General features: G+C 40.3%; 2 protein-coding genes across 2 annotated transcripts; one reads left to right on the top strand and one right to left on the bottom strand.

Moving 5' to 3' along the window:
* The first annotated feature begins 1,726 nt into the window (after positions 1-1,726).
* Positions 1,727-4,736, top strand: LOC142390016 (tubulin alpha chain-like). Its single transcript, XM_075475329.1, has 4 exons — positions 1,727-1,865; positions 3,019-3,241; positions 3,346-3,494; positions 3,583-4,736. Exons 1-4 carry the CDS (start codon positions 1,863-1,865, stop codon positions 4,561-4,563), a joined length of 1,356 nt encoding a protein of 451 aa, XP_075331444.1. The 5' UTR covers positions 1,727-1,862; the 3' UTR covers positions 4,564-4,736.
* Positions 4,737-5,756: 1,020 nt separating this feature from the next.
* Positions 5,757-23,330, bottom strand: pmelb (premelanosome protein b). The gene is made up of 12 exons (XM_075475812.1): positions 23,273-23,330; positions 21,283-21,378; positions 20,902-21,048; positions 14,057-14,185; positions 13,696-13,857; positions 12,471-12,803; positions 10,228-10,440; positions 7,980-8,120; positions 7,775-7,877; positions 7,462-7,667; positions 7,298-7,388; positions 5,757-5,919 (listed from the first exon to the last, which is right to left on the bottom strand). Exons 1-12 carry the CDS (start codon positions 23,328-23,330, stop codon positions 5,757-5,759), a joined length of 1,842 nt encoding a protein of 613 aa, XP_075331927.1.
* Positions 23,331-23,940: the final 610 nt, after the last annotated feature.

Here is a 23,940-nt window from a genome sequence, read left to right as displayed (position 1 = left end):
GAAATTGCACATACCAGACATTTGGTTATTTCCTGTAATTAGGAGGTCTGTAGCTGTTTGTGGTTATTTTTGCCTCTGTTTAATCCTTTGATTGATACCTGCTTTCATGTTTTATTTTTTAGTCACAATTGAATTTCTCACTGTGCTGGTTTCATATTTCATGGTCATTTTTCACATGTAGAAATATTAACTGATCTTAACAGATGTTTTAATGGTACACCATTGGTTTTGACTTCTGTGTAAATTTCAGTCTCTCATTCCTGTTTCCTGTAGGGCAGTTTTCCTGTGAGGCACTGCCCCACCCTTTTAACCCCCCACCAGTAAACTCAGCCAGTTCTGACAAAAGCTCAAAATATTGCTTGTGAAAATAAATATAACTTTCTTCTTTTTTTCCCCACAACCCAGCTTATCTGACAGTCCCTTCATACAATAACTCAGCTGTGGTAGATGGAAAATATGCTCAATCACTTTCATAGATATCATATTCTCTTTGGAAGGATGCAATGCGGTCAGTTTCACAACCATGAAGGACCACTCCCATTTCTCTAGCATTCCCATCCTCCCTCTTTTCTTAAAGTGAACAGCTGCTCTGACCCTCCCTGCCTCACAGCTGCTGGGGAGGAAAAAGAAGATGAGGAGGGGCAGGGGGATGCAGAATGTTCTCTCAAAAAAACACTGGCTGGCAGCCATGGCTGTTTCCTGTTCTTCTCTCTCTTCTCCTGTCGTTTATTTTGAGTAAAGCAACCACGACTGGCTGGTTGTAAATCCATTCTCACTGCCCTTATGAATTAATGAGCGATCCCACAAAGAGGTCCGCTTTTTGGGTTCATAATGCTTTATTTTCTGTTCATTTCAATGTTTTTTCAGCATTACAATAATGTGAAAAGCTTTGATCAAGTCACATCAGGACTGTGTCTCCCAAGCCTCTTTTGATATAATTTCCATGCCTTGTAGAATTTTAAACTGCATCCACTGCTGTCGAGTTCCCTGATACCCCCATTATGTCACATAAACTGCACTCCAGGGCAATTTCAGATCCTCAAACAGGACAGAACCAAAAGAAGCTGAGCCCAGCCTCTGTGCTGCTGAACAGAAGAGGTACACAGAGCCATGCAGACATGTAGTCACGTGATCGCCCCACTGAATGACATCATTGCAGAGAATCTAGGACAAAGAGGGAGGAGAGTCAAGGAGCTGGCATCTCGGATGTACACCATGACAGGCCTCTGCAACATGGGTGCCAAGCAGGCATCAGCCCTAGTGGGAGGTTTTATGTGCAGTCAAAGCATTCAGGCAGTTCGCCTCCTTTATGATGTTTCAGGTGCTCTGGGAAAATTCCACATTTAAAGAAAATACTCAATCATGTTGTCTGCATAATAAATAAGATTAGTTTGAAACAAATCCTTTATTCAGTCTGCATGACTTCAAATTCATGCCCTCAAAAAAATCCATATCAACAATTACATGAGAAATATTTGCAAAATTAAAACAAATCATCAAAATAAACCAACATCCTCAAATACCCGAGCTTGCACCTCTAAACACCCATAGTTTTTTACTATATTTATCTAATAGCCGCGGACTTAAAACTGATTTTAAAGCAAATATTTTGTCCAAACCAGAATACAAAAAACAGGATCTGCGCAGTGTTAACCAATGGCGGTGTTTAGAGTCGTGTTTTTTCCACAGCACACAGGGCCAAATCGCTTGTGCCGCATATAAATCTGCTCGCACCGCCCTCCCATTCAGCAGTTGTTGCATCGACCCCGTTGGGTACAACACGCAACGCAAACACCCCGTTTTTACAACACCTATTTCTTTACATTTCCTCTTTCTCCTCTTCTTTGAACCTTATCGGAAACATGGTAAGTTTGCTTTTATAATCTGCTGAAACAATTAGTAGAATTTCAGGATAATTCAGCAGCCGGTGTCTCAGCCGGATGTCTCTGTTGTTACACGACGGCGTCAAAGATGTTCCAGCCCTGCATGACATTTTAATGCTTTGGTGCATTTGATGCCCGAATTTTATTTTGACACAAATTTGAGTTATATTAAGAATGAAAGAGAACGTTGTGATTTTACAGTTGATGCATAGATTTTCCTGCAGATGTGGCCAAATCTGATTGTCATTGTGTCGAGATGAGAACAATGCACTGACTGGCGGCATTTAGACGGACAGTGAGGACATTAAATTAGTTCTTTTATATTAAACCAGCATCCTCTTTTTCGTTTTATATGTGTTTTCCTCTCATTTAATGTGTGAATATTTTTTAAACTGGCTAATTACGCTTAGTCTCCTCTTTTTAAGGCAGGGAGGGGCAAATTGGGGGTGGGTGGATGGAGATATTCGATTGCAGCTATCATGTTTAATTCATGGGATGCAGTAACAAACAGGTTTAATCTCTTATATGATTTAAGAAGATAAACAGATGCAACCCAAGGATCCTAGTGTAACATGACCATGAAATACGATATTCAAAATTAAATTAGAATACTTACACCCTTTTGCTGATTTCAACACTGCAGAACAGGAGGGATTAAGTTGGACATTTTTTATGTTGTTTTTTTCCCCCCCTGTTTCCAAGCATCCACTGTGGTTCTGTATCTTTAAGAAGAGCCAGTGGAATATTCCAGGCTGACAAAGTGTGCTGCCTGTGCTCAGGCAAATGAATTTGCATGTGAGCTTATGCTTGCAAAAGAGATGTGAGGCTGGAAAAAAAAGAAAAGGGCAAAGAATACTGGAGGAAAGAGGTGAGCGTCCTATCTCTGCAGGGGCTGTTGTAAAGCATTTTTGTCCCTTGCGGGTTGTGGTGCAGGGAGGTGCCTCCTGCTGCAGTGACTGTTCCTCTCAAATAGGAGGGGGAACTAAATGTCCCTGATGTTCAAATGCATTTATGTTACAATTTCTATGATAGGTTTAGTATTAAAAAAAAAAAACCTGACAGAATGTGAAACTGAAATTGAATTAAAATGGATAAATTACTCTCTTTTTTTCTTTTCTCCTTTTTCTCCCCACAGCGTGAGTGTATCTCCATCCACGTTGGCCAGGCTGGTGTTCAGATTGGCAATGCCTGCTGGGAGCTGTACTGCCTTGAACACGGGATCCAGCCAGATGGACAGATGCCCAGTGACAAGACTCTGGGAGGAGGAGATGATTCCTTCAATACCTTCTTCAGCGAGACTGGAGCTGGAAAGCACGTCCCTAGGGCAGTTTTTGTGGACTTGGAGCCCACTGTCATTGGTAACCGGAATCTCTTCCAGACGAACATTAAGTTAGGCAATTTTTAGTTAAATGTCAGAATATCTGTAAATCACTCCTAATTCAGTGTCTCCTTGTCTCCTCAGATGAAGTTCGCACTGGAACCTACCGCCAGCTGTTCCACCCTGAGCAGCTGATCACTGGCAAGGAGGATGCTGCCAACAACTATGCACGTGGACATTACACCATCGGTAAAGAGATCATCGACCTGGTTCTGGATAGAATTCGTAAACTGGTGGGTAAAGTGTGAGCAGTTGTTTTCAAATTCGCCTTCAAAATATCAGTGAAATTACACAACTATTTCTCATCTTTTGTTTCCTCAGGCTGACCAGTGCACAGGCCTTCAGGGCTTCCTGGTTTTCCACAGCTTTGGTGGAGGCACTGGTTCCGGTTTCACCTCCCTGTTGATGGAGCGTCTGTCTGTGGACTATGGCAAGAAGTCCAAGCTGGAGTTCTCCATCTACCCAGCCCCCCAGGTGTCCACTGCTGTGGTGGAGCCCTACAACTCCATCCTGACCACCCACACCACCCTAGAGCACTCAGACTGTGCCTTCATGGTGGACAATGAGGCCATCTATGATATCTGTCGTAGGAACCTCGACATCGAGCGCCCCACCTACACCAATCTGAACAGGCTGATCAGTCAGATCGTGTCCTCCATTACTGCCTCTCTTCGGTTTGATGGTGCCCTCAATGTTGATCTGACAGAGTTCCAGACCAACTTGGTGCCGTATCCTCGTATCCACTTCCCTCTCGCCACCTACGCTCCTGTCATCTCTGCTGAGAAAGCTTACCATGAGCAGCTTTCAGTGTCTGAGATCACAAATGCTTGTTTTGAGCCAGCCAATCAGATGGTGAAATGTGACCCTCGCCATGGCAAGTACATGGCTTGTTGCCTTTTGTTCCGTGGTGATGTGGTACCCAAAGACGTCAATGCTGCCATTGCCACCATCAAAACCAAGCGCACCATCCAGTTTGTGGACTGGTGTCCCACTGGTTTCAAGGTTGGCATCAACTACCAGCCACCCACTGTAGTTCCTGGTGGAGACCTGGCCAAGGTCCAGAGGGCTGTGTGCATGCTGAGCAACACCACTGCTATTGCAGAGGCCTGGGCTCGGCTTGACCACAAGTTTGATCTGATGTACGCTAAGCGTGCCTTTGTTCACTGGTATGTGGGTGAGGGTATGGAGGAGGGAGAGTTCTCTGAGGCCAGAGAGGACATGGCAGCTCTGGAGAAGGATTATGAAGAGGTTGGAGTCGACTCCATTGAAGGTGAGGGAGAGGAAGAGGGAGAAGAGTATTAAAAGGGACATGAAGGAATTAGCTAAAAAGGAAATAATTGATTGCAATGTGTTCTTGAATGCATTCCAAACAGAGATGTCTGTCTATCAATTACAGTAGCAGTTTGGCTGTTCGATTAAAACTACTGAAAATGACAAGTTTGGCTGTGTTCTGAATAAAATCTCTGTGATGTGAAGTTGTTTGTCTTTTTGTTCATTCTAAATATTTATTAACTTAATGTGAGTGTCCTTTCATATAAATTCTAAGATTCCGAATTTTAAGCTCTTGAGTAGAAGACATAGACTATTAAAAAAAACTCAATGTTTTACAGCAATTTTGTTTCATAGCCTGCTTAGGGTTGTACAGTCATCACAATTTCTGCAGTAATTGTCAATAATATTAATGTTTCTAATATTAATGTGACGTAATCATTTAAAGAAATGCATGTCAGTGTCTCAGATTCTTAATGTGTTTGCAGTATATGACCCAAAGCACAAGGTGATTTAAAGCTTATCTTTTGTTTACATTAAAGATGTTTGTATGTATAGGGCTAAAGCTACTCAACACTGCTGCCTAGGGTTTTTCATGAGGGCTTGAGGCCTTTTGCTACATGTCATCTCCTCTCTGTCCTCTTTTACTGTAAAGCAACTTAATAAAGGCTACTAATGCTGGCACAATCATTTTATTTTAAAAAAAAGCTGTCAGCATGTGCCTTTTGATGGAAGAGCATTTTAATTTATTTATTGTCAAAAGAGGAAAGGAGATGTTTATTTTTTCCATTTTTATACAATAAATGAGTAAAGAATGATTATTTTCAGAGGGATATGGTAGTTTGTCTCGAATTTCTTACAATCTTTCAAGAAGTGCAGCATCACATTTGTATAACTTTTTTTTTTAATCAACTACTGGACATCCATGATTTAATACAACACAACTCAAAAACTATTGACCATATAAACAATGTTTATTTGAAAAACCATCAGATTCAGCTTTGTCCAAATAAAACAATTCACATTTAAACATGCTTCAAGCAGGCACATAAAATCAGCATTTCTAAGACATAATTACAGGATATTACCTGATTCAGTCATAATGTTACACATTTGGGAAGTTTTTCTTTAAAAAAAAAAAGGTAAAAAAGTATAAAAAGCCACAGTGCTTGTAATTTTCAAATCAGATGCTGTTGGTTTTTGTTAGGTTGTGTGAGGCTGGTGATTCACAGGTTCCTGTCCTGAAGCAGAGGGCAGTTGTCTACAGCTCCTCGTCTGCTCAGGGAGTTCCAAAACATCAAGGTTCCAGAGCAGCTGTGAGCCCTGCCATGCTGCAGGCCTTCACATGCAGGAATGTCTTCCTTCAAGGGACTGTAGGATTTAAAGCGCCTGATGAGGGAACCACAAATACGGACCAGTCATTTGAAGTTTCCAACATTTCTTTCATGAAAAAGTATGAAAGGAGTGATTGTGAGTGATAATGTGAAATGGATAAATTATCAACGGAATCAACTGGTCACCTTGACTAAAACTATTTGACATGTTTCATCTCACTGAATAGCTTGGTGGTATGCCTCCGGCTGCAGCAGCTGTTGAAAGCTTGAGAACCAGATACATTTATCTGGTTCCCAAGGTATATCTATATCTATATAGATATAGATATAGATATAGATATATATAAAAAAGGTAAAATTCACTTTTACATTCACATTTGTCTTCTAAGGCTGGATTTGGCTGGATTTTGGAGCTTTTACAATAAGTTGAAATACATATTGAACCATTAGGAAGAGGTCACTCAAATGCATTTCAGACATCAATGGTCTTGCTTGTCATTCACTTTGAATGGGATCATTTCTTGCATTGCTGATTTTGAATTATGGATCCATTGGTTTGCTATGCTACCATCACTCATGGAAAGTTGAGAAAAATTCTACCTCTGAAGTGGGGGCCAATTAAATACTGTATAGTGTGACCCCTATCCCTGCTATTTACAAGGTGTTACTAACTTGTCAGAGCCAGCAAATGTGAACAAAGGGTATTCAAGGTTAGTAAGATATTATTGCTCTTTAAATTGCTCTTTTTTGCTCTCCTGTAACAAAAGTTAAAGAGCATGCTTCCCTCCCAAAAAAATGTATTGGAATTAGCATAATATGTATTTAAGTGCTGGATATTTTTTAATTGTTTTCAAAGAATTGACAAACTGTCCGATACCTATAAAATACCTTCAGATTGCCTTTTTTTTTTTTCATTATTGTGCCAGATAGTAGTGCATAGGTGATGTCCAGATCGAGAAAGATAATGTATAAATATTTAACCATCAGATTTGATTTCATAGTGACATCAAGCGAAAGAGCCATGAGAGTTTGAGCAGACTCGAGGGTGAACAGTCTGGCACCTATCTATTGGGACCTCGAGCAGTTAGCCATCGCCTGGAGAGTCACACTTTTTACCCCTGGCTACCCTACTTCACATGTTGAAGTGTTCACAGGGGAGCTACGGAACTCAACATTTTCCCTAATTTTTGTAAAATGTTTTGGATAAATTTGCATTTGTTGAATGAGTTAATGTAAGAGTGGTAGAAGAAAATGATGGAACCAGTTTGCGTGCATACAAAATGAGGTGCAGGATTATATTAAATCTATTTAAAATGAAAAAACTATTGAATATGTCATTCTAATGATCAAAAAAATTGTATTTGGTACTTCATAAGTACCTGCCAGCAGGTAAAGTTAGATATCTTCAAGATAATTACATTTACAGTTCTTACATGTAAGAGTAAGCCGATAGCCCCACTGCGAGAAGAAGAACAAGGGTACCCAGCAACATGACAATGGGGACAGAGGAGGGCAGACCTGAGCCTGAAACAAAGATCTCACTGTCAGAGCAAAGCAGACATTTATGAACTGGTATATTGTGGTAATGGTGCATTACCTATGTCAACTTTGACTTTGGCACTGGTGACAGCTAAACTGACATCATTTGACATGGAAACATTGATGCAGTAGACTCCAGAGTCATTGAAAAAGTGACGTAGCACCAGCTGGCAGTCCTTTGAGGGTTCCACCATGTTGCATGTTATGTGAATTGGCTTCAAACAGTCTTCATCCAGAATCACACTACATACCTCCCTTGGAAAACTGCATGAAGAAGAAACCCCAAGAGTAAGGACAAGCTTTGTTTACATGAACCTGTGCAACCTTATCAGTTCTGCAGCTGACTTGAAATGTAATGCACAAATACTCACCTTCCCTGGCAGGTAACAGTGATATCTAAAACATTGGTGTCCTTTCCAGACGTCGCCTTCACAGTGTTGTCTATTTGCACAATGCTTACTTTTTCAATGGCCTCTGAAAACAAAAATGTGGAGGGAAGGAGCATTGCTGATGGTCATTTCAAATGTTTTACCTTATTTGTTCAGATGAAAACAGCTCTGATGAAAAGTAACCCACCCAAAATTTCAATGCCAGTGCAGAAGGAGCCATATCTATATATCACACAGTCATCATCAGACGGCTTATCATTGGCATCTCTCTTAGCAACGACAATGGCTGTAGTTCTGCCTTTTAATGTCATTGTTCTCTTTGCATCTGAAAAGAGCAAACAGGCCAATATTACACTTTCAATTATTCCCACTGATGTCAACATATTAAACTGCATTTGCACACTCATATTCACACATATACTGTAAAATACATTTAGGTGCATCAAACATAATTTGGACCTGATATACCCATGTCACCATTTGTTTGGACTAAACAAAGACTTGTTTGCAAAACCTTAAAGCTGCAGTCGGCAGGTTTTCAAAATTGCGAGTCTAAAGTCGGAAAATTCGAACCGATACAACTTTCAGGTCCCTCCCCCAACCTCTAACAAGCTCCGAATCGCCCCCCAAACCCCTCCCCCATTGTGGACGAGGTTGTGCACGTGAGTTCACACCAGTGTGAGCGCACACAAGCTGGGGCAGACTCACGCTCAGCAGCGTGTGCACAAGCTGTGATTGACAGGTAGGATTCCTCCACCCTAACTTGATTGGTTAAAAACAGCTCGGTTTTTGCAACCATGATTACAGGCTTCAGAGGGAGCTACAGATTTCGTTATTTTTTCTAAACAGCCTATTTAATATTCTACTTCCAGAATCCCATGACAGTTCAAGCTAATATGACTAAAAAAAAGTTGCCGACCGCAGCTTTAAAGGATAATGTGAATAGACAGAAAAAACAGATTTCTATTATAGAAAGGAAATATAAGACTAAATACAGCTGAATAGATTAGAATACAAAAATGTTCATAGTACTGTTAAGAACCATACAGCGAAATTTGGAGTGCCACTCTGATAAAGTGCCTCAAGTTAAAAAGATCAAACTAAATAGATACAACTTTAAATAGATGAATGGGCAGTAGAAAAGCTTTACTATGTCCTTTGGGGAACAGATGCAATCCATCCATGCAATCATCGATCCATCCATCCATAAATGATCTTCTGCTTATCCAAGGTTGGGTTGCAGTGGCAACAGGTCCAGGAGGGAAACCCAGACATCCCTTTCACCTATGACACACTCTCCAGCTCCTCATAGGAGATCCCAAGGTATTCCCAGGACAGGAAATATAATCCCTATAGTGTGTTCTGTGAGTACCCCAGGGCCCCTTGAGCTCCTCACTATCACTAAGGCTGAGCCCAACCACCCTACGGAGGAAACTCATTTCAGCAGCTTGTATATGCAGTCTCATTCTTTCGGTCACTACCCAAATCTTGTAACCATAGGTGAGGGTTGGAACAAAGTTGGACCAGAAATTCGAAGGCTTTGCCTTTTGGCCTAATTCCCTCTTCACAACAATGGAACTGCATAGTGATTATACCGCTGACAAACACTGAATCCATCTGTCCATCTCTCACTTCAACTTGCCATCATCTGTTAACAGGATCCTGAGATACTTTAACTCCTCCACTGGAAGCAGGGACTCATCTCAGACACAGAAGGAGCACTCCACCTTTTTCTGGTTGAGAACTAGGGCCTCAGATTTAGAGGATCTGACTCTGATCTTGGCTGCAAACCACTCCAGTCCACACTTGGCAAGAGAAAGACAAGAGAACTAATGCAAGAAGTGTGCAGACACAGTCCTTGCATTAGTTATAAAAGGACTTAAAATCCTCCAAGAGTTGTACCCCGTACTCCCGCAGCACCCCCCAAAGAATCCCTCAGGGGACATGATCTTAAGCATTCACCAAGTCCACAAAACACATGCAGATTGGAGGGAAGCTTTTTAACTAACTTGGCAGCCTCTTCCAAGGTGATGGGTGAGCATTCCTCCAAGTCCTCTGACTCTGCCTATTCAATGTAGGATATACTAGTCAGATTGAGGAGATTCCCAAAATGCTCCTCCCACCAATATCCCCAGTTCAGGTCAGCAGTTTTCCACCCAGGCCAAGCACAACCTTGGACCTTATACTTGATTGCACTGGTCATTCAGTATTAAGTTACATATTCCAGGTCTTTTTTAATGTCTAACTACACTGCATTTTTAGACAATACGTTTATGCTTATCTAATAGAGAAGCTTTTGTGTTCAGTGATTTGCACTTTAACAGAACACATTGTGCTTTTCTGAATTATTAGCTTTGGAGAAAGCTAATCTTTTTTTTAATTTTTTTTTATATATATATAAACAAATAGCTTACCTGCTCCTGCTGCCAGCTTGTTTTCTTTCTCACCAGCAGCTGGAAACTGATTGATTCGGGACGGAGTCTTTGCAATCGTGGGTGTTTCCTGGGCAGGTTGAGTGATAGAGGCAGTGGAGGCCTCACCCTCAGTGTTGTCCTCCTCAGTGTCTGAGGGAATCATGTTGACATTCATTCCAGTTGGCTTATTTGAAATGAGTATGGGTGTAGCAGACACCAGTGCAGGCGCTATAACTTCACAAAGAGAAGACTGCTGAATTATATGCTTTTGAGCTAAGACAGCATATGTTCAATACATCTTTAAAGAATAATTTGATATTTTAAGAAATACAGTCATGTGCATACTTCATAAAACATAGATAAGAACATAGACTCTACTTTTATATCTGGCAAAAAAACAACATTTTTGCTTGTTATTTGCTTGTTAACCCTGTATAATGACGATCAACTGCCAGAGACAGCTAACACATTGCACCTACCAGCACATTCATATAGTGCCTGAGTGCCTGACTAAGGCCTAGTCAGTTAGGAGGAACAAAGCATAAATACACAGTGCCAGTACAGCAGAGAAACCTTTACCCCAATGCCATTCAAGAGAGTTGGCTGTTCTTGATAGGCTGATAAGTTCCCCTGACAACGTGACTCGTAGATTTTGAAGGGTTTCTAAGATTTTCAGTATGCTGTTTTTGCCATGTGTTTCCATGTTTCATTGATCATGCTGAAAATCTACTGTAAACTATCGCCTAAGGACAGCTGTTCAGGGATGGTCTTTTTGTTTCCAAGCTCAGACTTGTTTTTTTCAAATTTTCTTTTTTATTACATATTATCTGACCAATGCCTATGTTAAAGAGTATATTTACAGTGTTGCCACCTGACTTACTGGATTAGTTGGTTCATGTGCAGCAAGAGGTTGGAAAGTTATGTGGAAAGAGAGAGTTGTTCACAACTATTGTGGATTTTCGGCATAAACCATGAAACTGCATTAAAAAATAGCATACAGGCAATAATTCAGTCTTTGGTGTCTGACTAAAAAGCTCATTTGCTGTACTATTTGCTTTTGATTTCACAAGCAAAAATTTACAAAAATGTATGAACAAAATAATTACGAGAAGTGAACAAATCAAGTACAATGATTGAACGAATATTATCTGCTAGCTTAATAGGTTCTTTCTTTAGTCAAGATACTCCACAGAACTGTTTCATCCATTTTAGCAAAGTTTGCCAGATTGCTGGTATGATTTTAGCTCGCTGGTTAGACAGCATTGAGTTGTTGAGGTTGGCGGTATCGGAAAGGAAAGGAAATTTGTCAGAGAACAGCAGGGGGGCTAAGAGAGATTCACACGGATACCTGTGTGCTAACACAAATGGGTCGGAGACACAGTTGACCCTTTTCAAATGCTCTTGTTGCACACATCCACTTAATCAAGCTGGGAAAGAATTCAGAAGAGACTAAGCAATAAGTACAGTGTGTTTGATCTTACTTCGATGAGTAAAATGAGTTCTAAATTGAATTTTCTGTGTTCCATGTGCTAAAAGTAGCTAACTCAAGCTTTTCGCTATTTCTCTATCCCTTCGTATCACTACGGGCTGTGTAAACTGTGCAGACCGAAGTGCAGACCGAGCAGTCCCCTGCTTCCGAGCAGTAAACACCGTAACAGGTGCGGCTATCGCTAGGTGGCTAAACGCATTGATATGAAGGGAGGCAGACCGATTGTGAGGTCTGACTTTTTCTGTAAAACGATTTTGTGATGCAAATGTATTACTCTTTTGAACGCATATTGTTTTGAGAAGCAAAACGCTTTATTTTCGCGACCCCAGCCAACTAGCCGGACTACCTTCATCAACGCCAAAACGAGGCTGGAACTCGGCTCACAGGACACAGCAGGGGGTAAGAAAATGTTCATAAATGATATTGCTAATATAGGATGTCATAAGAGGCGAACTATCCCTTTAAAGGGGACCTAGTTTGTCAGCTTTTTGAAGTTATCATCACTTACTCAAGTATGTGATGCTAACTTACATTGTGCAAGATTTTTATACATCCATTTCACAATTTGTAATGTGATATTTTGTAGGGTTATTTAATTTATATAAACTGGTTTATAGTTTGACCTCAAAAATGTCCTCACTGGGGTGCTGGATAACCACAGCCACAGAAATTATGCATCTTTCCCTTTGTGTCCCTCAATTTAAAACATAACCACACATGAAAAGCATTTTATGGTCCAAATTACAAAGTATCATGTGATAGAATGATAACTTACATGTGGTGGCCTGATCGTCAGATGGAACAGGGGCCATGGTTGGGTTATCCTCTGGTGGGTTGCAGGTCTTATCAGGGATGACTGCTTGAATTACCACCTGAGGGTTGTATGAGCCAGAGTTGATGTAGGTGTGAGTGACAGTCAACTCTCTGGATATTAGAGCTCCACTTTCATCCCCAAAGTCCCAGTTGAAGGTGATATCTGCATTGCTGAGGTACTCGCTAGGGTCATGCAGGGTAATGGTGAAGGCAATCGCCCTGTTTTGAACAAAGTGCATGTCCCCAGACATCATGTAGTTCACTTGGTCCAGGGAGACAGCAAAGGGGATTTGATCTGAGGAGTACAGCAAGTAATGAGATGATGGATTAAATATTAGCCCCTTTCAGTTATCATCAGTTCAGCACTCTGGAAGGGTGTCACCGTTTTGTCTGAGTAAAGAAATACAATTTACACGTCATTAGCTGAAGGGCAGGGGTCGGCAATGCGGCTCTTTCATTCTTATGCTGCGGCTCTGCGTGGCTTGGGAAAATAAATGAAAAAGTATCCAATTGAAGTGGATTTTATTTGTGTTAGTTCGTTGTTTTTTTTATTGTTGTTCTAAATTGGAAGATTATTGTGGTCTTGAAATATATGGTATATTTTATTGTTTTTCGTCGATCAATATGTCACACTCGCCGAAAGCCGGTATATGCCCGCCAAAACGTTGTGCATTTATGGAGACTTTCAACCCCAGGTAGGCCAAGTATGGAGAAATGTAAGAAAATAAAAATACCTGAAGAAAATTAAACATTTAATGATGCCTGGGCAGATTCATTTGCAAGTTGTAATTTCAGCTTTTTAATTAATTTGAAAGAGACCTTAAACTCGGCGTGTTTTTTTAATTAATTATTATTTTAGTTTTTTTTAGTTATTATAGTTCAGAATGTTCAAAATGTGTTCATTTCATAAATAAAATTTCATTTTCTCTGTAGCACTTCATGGATTTTGTAAGCAACACACTATAGTTGTTTATACAAAGGTAAAAAAAAACAACAACAATATCTTTATTTTAGATGTCAAAAAGTATTTGCGGCTCCCAGTGTTTTCTTTTCCGTGGAAACCAGGTCCAAATGGCTCTTTGAGTGTTAAAGGTTGCCAACCCCTGCTCTAGGGAGAGTTCTGCATTTCTAAAAGGGTGAACTACAAGGCGTAGCCCTTCTAAATGCTTCTCTACAGTCAAACTAACCAGTGATGGAGAACTGAGCGGAGGCATATCCCAGAGGAATGAACCTCTCTTTGCTCCGGTAGTGATAAATAACAATGTCCATGGTGTAAGATCCCAGGGGAATGCCATCTGTATCAATAGTCAGTGAAGAGGATGGCCCATCTGCAACCTGCCAGTACCGATCTGTAAAATAAGCATCCAGAGCACAGTGAGATAATATTCAGAAGACACTATCCTGAGTAGGTTAATTAAGTCATCTTATGACATCAACGATGTATATGATTGGGCTTGTCAAATGATTGATGAACAATAAAGAGCTTTGTGAACAACAAAAATCATAGTAATTTAGCAGTATTTATTAAGAGACAACAGCTACACTCACCCCAAGTCTTCCACACAAACACATAGGCTGGTTTCTTATCCTTCTTTAGTGGTGTTCCATCAGGGAAAACAGCTTCCCAGTTTGTGTTGTGCATTGCGTATACTGACTCAGACTCACGATACTTTATTCCTGTAAGAAGAGAGGTAGCAAAAACTACAATTACCTGAGCTAAAAACACCAATTTGTACGCTTTACTGTCTTCATAATGAGGAGTGGTTGGAGTTTTCACTTGCTTTCAAATAATTGCACAAATGTACATGTTGGTCAGATGATGGTGTTATATAAAAAGAAATTACCATTCCTTTGTAGAGTATGACAGTTGTAGCGTTATTGGGCATTTATATATGCATCAAATATAAGGATTTATAAGACGTTCTCACTGTCTCAATACCTTAAACCTCGAATTTAGGGCACCACCTTCCTTTATTTTAACTTGTTTTAAGTTACAGTCAGGGAGGAAAACTGTTAAAATCTTACGATCCTGGTATGTTAAATTAATAATCAATTTAATAATCAATTAATAATCAATTAATAATCAGTCTCATATCTCGCTACTTTCGTGAAAGTTCTCGTTTGGTTGGACAGACATTACGTAAAGAAAGCATACGACACAATCTGTGATTATAACATATATATATAGATATATGAACTATTTATTAAAATGGTATGACCAAAGACATGAACCTTTAGACAAACAGGAAATGCATTGAATATGGGTGATTATATAAAACACTTAGTGAATGGAAAATAAAATATGGGGGATGGAGAGATACTGGATGTATTCAAATAGTTTGGGTTGGCTGACTATTTGACGCTAAACACTGACATTTTGGATTAATTTATCATTCTTTGAAAGCCTCGAGACATCCATCAAACCCACTTTAAGGTGAAAACGGGTCGGTCTTACTGTGCTGAAGTTCTGTTTAGTCAGCTCGGAACATGGCAGCGGCCACGCGGGGTCCGAGGGGATTTCTCTTCCGCTCTCTGGGCCTTCCTGGTTGTGGCTGACTTTAGCGGACTTCTCAGTTGCTTCTTTTCACCGGGAAACGGGAACGATGGTGCCGAGGGCTTTACTGTGGGATGATCCTCAGAGTGTCAGAGTTGGTCCATTGCTGCTTTCTCTGATGAAGCGAACTTAAGTTCACAGAAGATTAATAAAAGGTTGCTTGGAGTTGGCTTCTTGGTAGGAAAAGGTGATGGTGGCGTGTAACGGCGGAGGTTAGAGCGTGCGACGTAAAAAGGACATAGATGACGATGGACGAACAAAAAACACGAAAAACGTGCATCTTCAGACTTCATTCTGTTTCTTTCTTCGAGTCTTTCTTCCTTGGGTCCTTCTGCCATCTCCTTCCTCCCTTTTGTCGTCTTCTGCACGGCTCATCCTCTCATCTTTCCGCTCTCTTCAAATCTCTCTGAGCAACTGATCTGATCAATTCTCCATTGTTCTTCTCTGTCCTGTTCTCTCTGAAAAACTCTCTTCTGAAACTCTGTGTTGAAACTCCTTCTTCTCTGCTCTGCTCTTTGTCTGCTCAAAATCTCTCTCTTCTTTCTTCTTTCTTCTGCGTTTGGATTCGCGGGGTCCGTGGTTTGACTCTCGGAGGCGGGGCATGACGTAAGCTTACACTACTCTTTCAGCCAATGAAATGCCATAACTGTGGTGAACGTCTGCCTGGGTGTCTGTGTAAGGCGATCAGCATTTATATGGGGATTTCTGGATGAGACAAAGAAACTCTTATTTCTCCATTACTCTGTCTCATAGAACATTTGTTTTGGTGATTCTGAAAACACCACAACTTGTTAAGATATGCAGATTAAAGATATAACATAGACTTGTGATATAAAGACACAACATAACACAACATGATAACGACGATTATGAGTCTCAAAATTCAGATGAATATATGTAAAGTCGTGACATATGAATAGCGAACCACACAATGTTAATTTTCTGTGTTAACAATGGGGATACCAAACAAATACCAAATAGATACTGAAAGGACATCGTTAAAAGTTAAATTGTTGCATATATCTTGTCCGGTTGACTGGGTCTGTGGGGATTTAAATGTTCAACACTACAGACCACTAGGGGGCAATGTTGTTCCATCGGCGAGTTTGTCTTTTCCCAACAAGATTATTTCTTAGTCAATATTTAAGCCAGAATCGTACAAATTGTCTCTATATGCGTCTTGTGATCTAACTGGAAACCTGAAAGAAATTGTATACGGTTATCAAACACATTTAATATAGTTTTAAGATTCGACTAAAAGTGAGTCTTAGTGAAGTATTCTCAGTTCGTGTGTAGCCATCTGGTCTCTTTCTCTGGTGGAAAGGGGTTAGAGTGTCAACTTCGATTTATGGTCAAGATAATATAGGCAGGTCTCCTACTTTTCCAAGAGTGAGTTCTTTGTTCATTAGAGCTTATTCCAATTAATGGCGAGTGTCTGTTGCTAGTTCGACTCCCCCAAAAAGCTTTCAAAGGGCCGAAGGTTGTTGTAAATTAGGCAGTTTTCTGTCTCTCTTTCCTTTGTGGAAAGAAAATGAAGGTCTGGTTTTTATCCACATACGTAAACATCCCCGATAGGAATGTTGGTATCGTCACAGATTGAAGAACTCTTAATCCACACACTGTGACTGCTACACAGTCTGAACCAAATCTTACATTATCAAAAATGCATGACATTTCACTCCAAATCAATGTCAACTGAGCAGCACTGATTGGGCAAATGACTATGGGTCACTAATACATGAGAATAATATATTCTTGCATAACCATGTTTTAGTTATCTGTGGAAAACATTTAATTAAGCAATGGTCACATGTTACTCAGTTGTGGTCACAGATTACTAATGTATGTATACAAGATTATTCAGTTGTTGCCACATGTTACCACAACATCACCAGACATTACCAAGTTATAAAGTTGTGGCCACAACTTCATTATTGAGCGGCCTCACTTTCAATCTTTGATTGAACAGCACGGAAATTATTGATGGCTGTCTATATCTCATTTGTACTGAATAAAGGTTTACATGGTATGCCAACAAGCTTGGAATTGGAAACTTACAGAGCCCTAAACTACTTCAGCCTTAACATGTAGCAACTATGTTTTGATGCAGAGATGCAATGATTAAATTAAATTCTACCTTTTTTGCATTGATCCCATTCATCAGGTTTTTTTTTATACATAATCCTATAGAAATATTTTCTCCCAGGTTATTCCAGCTCCTACTTGGAGATAAAATAAATATCTGTAGGGGCACTTTGTTTCCACTTCTGTTGTTGGTAATTTCCTCAGTTTTATTTTGTCTTCAATTTTCTTATTAGGGACCGAGCAGTGAAACTGCAAGGACCCTATTGTATCTGTAAGGATTATTAGGGACCGAGCAGTGAAATTGCAAGGACCCTATTGTATCTGTAAGGTTTATTATTAGGGACCGAGCAGTGAAACTGCAAGGACCCTATTGTATCTGTAAGGATTATTAGGGACCGAGCAGTGAAACTGCAAGGACCCTATTGTATCTGTAAGGTTTATTAGGGACCGAGCAGTGAAACTGCAAGGACCCTATTGTATCTGTAAGGTTTATTATTAGGGACCGAGCAGTGAAACTGCAAGGACCCTATTGTATCTGTAAGGATTATTATTAGGGACCGAGCAGTGAAACTGCAAGGACCCTATTGTATCTGTAAGGTTTATTATTATTATTATTATTTTTCTCCTCCGTTATTCTTATTCTTTGCAAAAGGTATGCGAAAACTCAGGAAATTTTGCGACCTGCCAGTCGACGACATGAAAGAATCTAAACTTTATATTTTTGGGAGTCGCTCATTGACTCTGTAGCGCTCCCTATAATGCTTAAAAATGGTCCCTTTAATAGGATTAGTTTCGCGTAGGACAACGAAATTCGGTACACTCATTCATCATGCCCAGACGCACAAAAAATTCTCATGCCGCCAATGTGACACTTCCACAGGAAGGCGGCCATTTTGGATGGAAAGTGCGTTTTCGTGCCATTTTTGGCCGATTCCACGCCTTGCATAAGATCAAACTTGTCCTACAGATTTCATGCTACAGACTTCAAACTTGGCCAGGTTACTCTTAAGACATGGGGGGAAAAATTCATGGGGAAACTTTTTCAAAACTTAAAGGGCGTGGCCATGGTGACGCCTCAAAGTTTGATGACTCGCCATCACTCGCCACAAAAAATTAAGTCGCTTATAACTTCCACATACATTATCCAATCTGTCCCAAACTTCATACGGTGAATGCTGGACCCAACCTGAACGCGTACATATTATCATAGCGACATCCACCTATAGCGCCACCTGCTGGGGGTTGGAAACATCTCTTTTTTTTCCACACCTCGCATTTGATCGAACTCCTCCTACAGATTTAATGCAAAAACCTTCAAACTTGGCCAGGTAGCTCTTAAGACATGGGGGGAGAAATTCATGGAGAAACTTTTTCAAACCTCAAAGGGCGTGGCCGTGGCGAAGCCTCAAATGTATGACTCGCCATAAAAAATTAAGTCGCCTATAACTTCCACATACATTATCCAATCTGTCCCAAACTTCATTCGGTGATTGCTGGACCCAGTCTGAACACGCACATATTATCATAGTGACATCCACCTACAGCGCAACCTGCTGGTGATAAGAAACGTCTATTTTTTTCAACAACTCGCATTTGATCAAACTCCTCCTACAGATTTAATGCTACAAACTTCAAACTTGGCCAGGTTACTCGTAAGACATGGGGGGAAAAATTCATGGAGAAACTTTTTCAAACCTCAAACGGAGTGGCCGTGGCGACGCCTCAAATTTATGACTCGCCATCACTCGTCACAAAAAATTAAGTCGCTTATAACTCCCACAAACATTATCCAATCTGTCCCAAACTTCATACGGTGAAGGCTGGACCCAGCTTGAACGCAGACATTTTAACATAGTGAAACCTTCCTATAGCGCCACCTGCTGGCGGTTGGAAATGTCTTTTTTTTTCCACACCTCGCATTTGATCAAACTCCTCCTACAGATTTCATGCTACAAGCTTCAAACTTGCCCTGGTTACTCTTAAGACATGGAGGGAAAGAATCATGGAGAAACCTTTCCAAACTCTGAATGGTGTGGGTGTGGCCAGGCGATGAAAATCATGTGATGGCGTTTGTGATTTGAAAGCCTTATCATCATCGCAACGTCATGAAACTTGGCACACACGTCCACCCTGACCACCTCGTACGTATGTAAAGGGTATCGTGTGTGGGTGGAGCAAAATGGCTCAGTTGCGCCCCCTAGAAATTTTCAAAAACCCCTACGCATTGGGGTTATTATGTGCTCGTACGTACACAGAGGGTATCGTGCGTGTGGGCAGAGCTGCGTGACTACGGCTACAAGTGCATGCCCCGACATATGCACATCCAACGTACGCACATCTCGGTCCCGCTCACAGCTGCTTGCAGCTTTCTAGTTATTCTTCTTCTTCTTATTCTTTGCAAAAGGTATGTGAAAACTCAGGAAATTTTGTGAGCGCCACCTGCCAGTCGACGACATGAAAGAATCTAAACTTTATATTTTTGGGAGTCGCTCATTGACTCTGTAGCGCCCCCTATAATGCTTAAAAATGGTCCCCTTAATAGGATTACTTTCGCGTAGGACAACGAATTTCGGTACACTTATTCATCATGCCCAGACGCACAAAAAAGTCTCATGACGCCAATGTGCCACGTCCACAGGAAGGCGGCCATTTTGGATGGAAAGTGCGTTTTCGTGCCATTTTTGGCTGATTCCACACCTTGCATAAGATTGAACTTGTCCTACAGATTTAATGCTACAGACTTCAAACTTGGCCAGGTTACTCTTAAGACATGGGGGGAAAGAATCATGGAGAAACTTTTTCAAACCTCAAAGGGCGTGGCTGTGGCGACGCCTCAAAGTTATGACTCGCCATGAAGAATTAAGTCGCTTATAAGTCCCACATACATTATCCAATCTGTCCCAAACTTCATACGGTGACAGCTGGACCCAGCCTGAATGCGTACATATTATCATAGTGACATCCTCCTATAGCGCCACTTGCTGGTCGTTGGAAACGTCTCTTTTTTTCCACACCTCGCATTTTATCGAACTCCTCCTACAGATTTAATGGTAACAGCTCCAAACTTGGCCAGGTTACTCTTAAGACATGGGGGAAAAAATCATGGAGAAAATTTTCCAAACTCTGAACGGTGTGGGCGTGGCTAGGCGGTGACAATCGTGTGATGGTGTTTGTGGTTTGAAAGCCTTATCATCATCGCAAGTTCATGAAACTTGGCACACACGTCCACCCTGACGACCTCGTATGTATGTAAAGGGTATCGTGTGTGGGCGGATCAAAATGGCTCAGTGGCGCCCCCTAGAAATTTTCAAAAACCCCTCCGCATTGGGGTCATTATGTGCTCGCATGTACACAGAGGGTATCGTGCGTGTGGGCAGAGCTGCGCCACTACGGCGTCCAGCGCATTCCCGACGTGCGCACATCCAACGTACGCACACCTCGGTCCCGCTCACAGCTGCTTGCAGCTTTCTAGTTTTTCTTAACCCTCGTGATATTTATTGTTACTTTGCCATGCACCTAGGTCCATAGATCTACATTTTATTCCTCTGTATATTAAATATGTTGAAAAATGACAATAAAGTTAACTTGAGTTTATCATTTATCTTTGAAGCGCCCATCATTTCTATCAGACTATAGAAAAAGAAGAGGCACACAGGAGGAATGATGAGTACATATTTTCTTGTATCTTGTGTAAAAAAGACAATATACAAATGCATTATCTTACAGTTGGTCAGTTGGTATGTGTGTGTGTTACCATTCACGGTACAGTCTTTAGCCCAAACTACATTTCCGTCAGGCTGGACCTTTTGGTTTTGAGGAAACTCCAAATCGATGGTGAAGGTGACTTTGGCTCCGGTCAGAGTTGGTGAATCATTCCCAACGTTGAAGCTAACTCTTCCACCTCCACCAGCAGACAGGGAGACACAGATTTTACATATCTGTCAGTCCCACATATCCAATCCAATCCAAAATTATTTATAAAGCATGTTTAAAAACAACAATGGTTGACCAAAGTGCTGTACATTAAGAGAATAAAAAAAGCTGGACACACCAGAGCCATCTTGAATCAATGACCACATATATGGTTGGAAAGACTATGTTGCACATTATTTTCACAACATTACAACACACACACCTTTCCAGGAGTCCTTGAACCGTGAGTTGTCATCTTTCCAGATTGGGTACATCCTAGTGTTCCATGATGGATATCGAGTGAAGCAGGTTTTGGGCTCTAAAAGATTGAGAATAAATAAACTGAAAACACTAGATGAATACTCATCCATACATGTTTGAATTAGTTATCAGTCTAAATTGTTCAGATAATTTGGATATAAATAAAAGATAGATTAATTAATTCAGTTTGTTACATGTGGCTGAGGCTGCCTCTAACTGTTTAAAAAAGAATTTTAATACCAGTTCAAACCTCTGGTACCAATCCCACTCATGTGATGTTAAGCTGAGTGTAAGCAAGGTTTTATTACAGGGCTAAATTTTGGATTAAATGTTAAGGCGGATAACATAATTATGCACTAAATCACACTTTTGAATCAATTCAATCTGAATTGTTTTCAAGCATTTAATTCAAACAAGCTTCCCTGTTAGTCTACTCATGGACTTGCTGTTCACTTTAAATGTTGTTTTTGTCTGTTTTATATTCAAAATAAGTCTTTCTGAAATGATGCAAAGGGATTTGCAATATTATGTAGTGCAGGAGAGACTTTTAGGTTCAAGAGATGATAGATAGTCAATAGCTCCTTCCAAGACTGAGGGGGAAGAGTTTTGACTTTGGAAAATTTTGACCTTAACTTTGGAGTAAATGTTTTTTTCACCCATTACTTTGCAATCAAATTTGAAAAAGAATCTCCTCAGTGTCTGGACAAGATTAATTATTACAACAACCAGTACTGCACATCTCAATAACTTTGCTGTATGGAGTGCATTATCTGCATGCAAATGTGAATTTAAATCAATTTAAAAGTCCCTCTATGAATGAAAAAAGTGCTTTAAATGTCAAATTCTGTGTCATAGACACACATGCATGTAAAGAGCAAGGGGTGTAGAAAAAAAACAGAAGCTTCTATAAAACCTAAATCCAGAAAAAGGAAATTGAGTAAACTGTGTGCTGTTTATGAGTAACAAAGACATTTTACATGTTGGACAACACCTAACTATATATAAAGGAATACAGGGATTAAATCGAGCTTGCAGAACATCTGCATTTTGACTGTTGTTTGGGACACTTTGTAATGTTTAAAGGTGGGGTATGAGATGTTTTCTGGAGCATTTTTTATCATATTGTCTGAAAACCTCCTCACGACCCCATTGCACCCACTAAAATAGAATGTTTGGGGGAAAAAAATAATATTTTAGTCCATTGTAGAGGGTGTAGCAAGAGGAAATGTCTGACCAATAGAAGTAATGATGAGAGTTACTTCTATTGGATTCTGACATGCCAATCAACCGTCAGCCCCCCTCCCCCCTGCGCGTTCACAGACTCGTGACTCGTTCATGTGTTTTGAAGGCGTGGTTTCGAGGGGTGGGCTGAAGGGAGAGGCAAGGTTGTGTATTTTCAAAAATATAGCTTGCAGGAACCGTTTTTCCAAGATCTCATACCCCACCTTTAAGTCTAGTTTTAGTCTACATTTTGAGTAAAATTAAAGTTACGAGTAAATTCAATTGATCATAATATTCAATTGCACCTTTTATTTATCTAGCACTGAACTAAATTTCAAATTGAACATTGTACTGCATTTCTTTGACAGTTTTATGATGTGTACCAAATGTGAACAATAATTGATCCACATTAAGATATTTAGATTTTCTGTTTGTTATATCTGATCTTTAATATAAAAGACTAAACATTATATAATAACATAATATAATATAGCTACTAAATGAGGTAATTCTTTGTTGCAGCACTTTTCCACAAGCAAGTGATCTGGATGGCTTTACCTCCATTGAAGTAAGAACAGGTTATTCTGTTCTGAGATTCTCACTTCCAGCATCAGAATTCAAATATTGTACATTTTCTAGAAAAGTCTAGAAAACACAGATTAGGTATTATGTTGTAGCCTCAAGTTAGTGTACACATGTTCTAATACAAAGAAAACATTTTGTCTACTCACTTGCCACAGTTTGTGAAGCTACTGCCAAAAGCACCAACAGTACAGCAGACTTCCCCATTGTCAGTGCACCACTTCCATGTGAAATATCCTTTCAGTGAGCAGTGGGCAACAGAAAACTGGCTTTATAAACTAACTGATGTTTTATCTGCAGAAACACCTCCCTTCTGCTGACCACTCCTCCTCCAGTAAGATTCAAGGGCAGTTAGACTGATCTTGATTTGTTCTTTTACAGTACATTTGGGTCTCGGGAATTATCGTTATACCGCAGACAACACGTCAAATAATCTTACAAAAAATTCCATCCATATTCCAACATTCCATTTGAACTACTGCAAGGCAACACCTGATCATGAAACACAGTGCCCAACCTGACGGAAGGAAATGATTTTCAAATAAATATTCTGTGTCACCACTGCCAGAATTATTGGAGACATGTGAAAATAGCTAAACCTCCAGGATTAGATGATTGGGTAAATGCTGTGACTGCATGTTATAATTCAGTGAAACAGTACAATATAAAAGATGGGAGCAGCCCGTGAAATCCTAATTGAACGAAACAAACTAAAGGTTAAAGACTGATGAAGATCCATCTGAACTTTTGGATTGAATACAGCAGCTCATTTGCTTTTAAGGTTGTTGACTGAATTTCCCATCTCTCCACCCATTGT

The sequence above is a fragment of the Odontesthes bonariensis genome, chromosome 10 (assembly GCF_027942865.1).
Source record: "Odontesthes bonariensis isolate fOdoBon6 chromosome 10, fOdoBon6.hap1, whole genome shotgun sequence".
Lineage (NCBI taxonomy): Eukaryota > Metazoa > Chordata > Actinopteri > Atheriniformes > Atherinopsidae > Odontesthes > Odontesthes bonariensis.
This window is presented reverse-complemented; position numbering and strand designations above follow the sequence as displayed.

What these genes read in the sequence shown, in the direction of transcription:
- LOC142390016 (XM_075475329.1), top strand. An exon ending in CTTGGAGCCCACTGTCATTG is followed by an intron (nt 3,242 to 3,345) that starts GTAACCGGAATC and finishes TTGTCTCCTCAG; the next exon opens with ATGAAGTTCGCACTGGAACC. An exon ending in TGGATAGAATTCGTAAACTG is followed by an intron (nt 3,495 to 3,582) that starts GTGGGTAAAGTG and finishes TTGTTTCCTCAG; the next exon opens with GCTGACCAGTGCACAGGCCT.
- pmelb (XM_075475812.1), bottom strand. Translation starts at nt 23,330, where the DNA reads ATGGGGAAGTCTGCTGTACTGTTGGTGCTTTTGGCAGTAGCTTCACAA. An exon ending in CGCTCAGTTCTCCATCACTG is followed by an intron (nt 12,804 to 13,695) that starts GTTAGTTTGACT and finishes TGTACTCCTCAG; the next exon opens with ATCAAATCCCCTTTGCTGTC. An exon ending in CACTGGCATTGAAATTTTGG is followed by an intron (nt 7,878 to 7,979) that starts GTGGGTTACTTT and finishes TTTTGTTTTCAG; the next exon opens with AGGCCATTGAAAAAGTAAGC.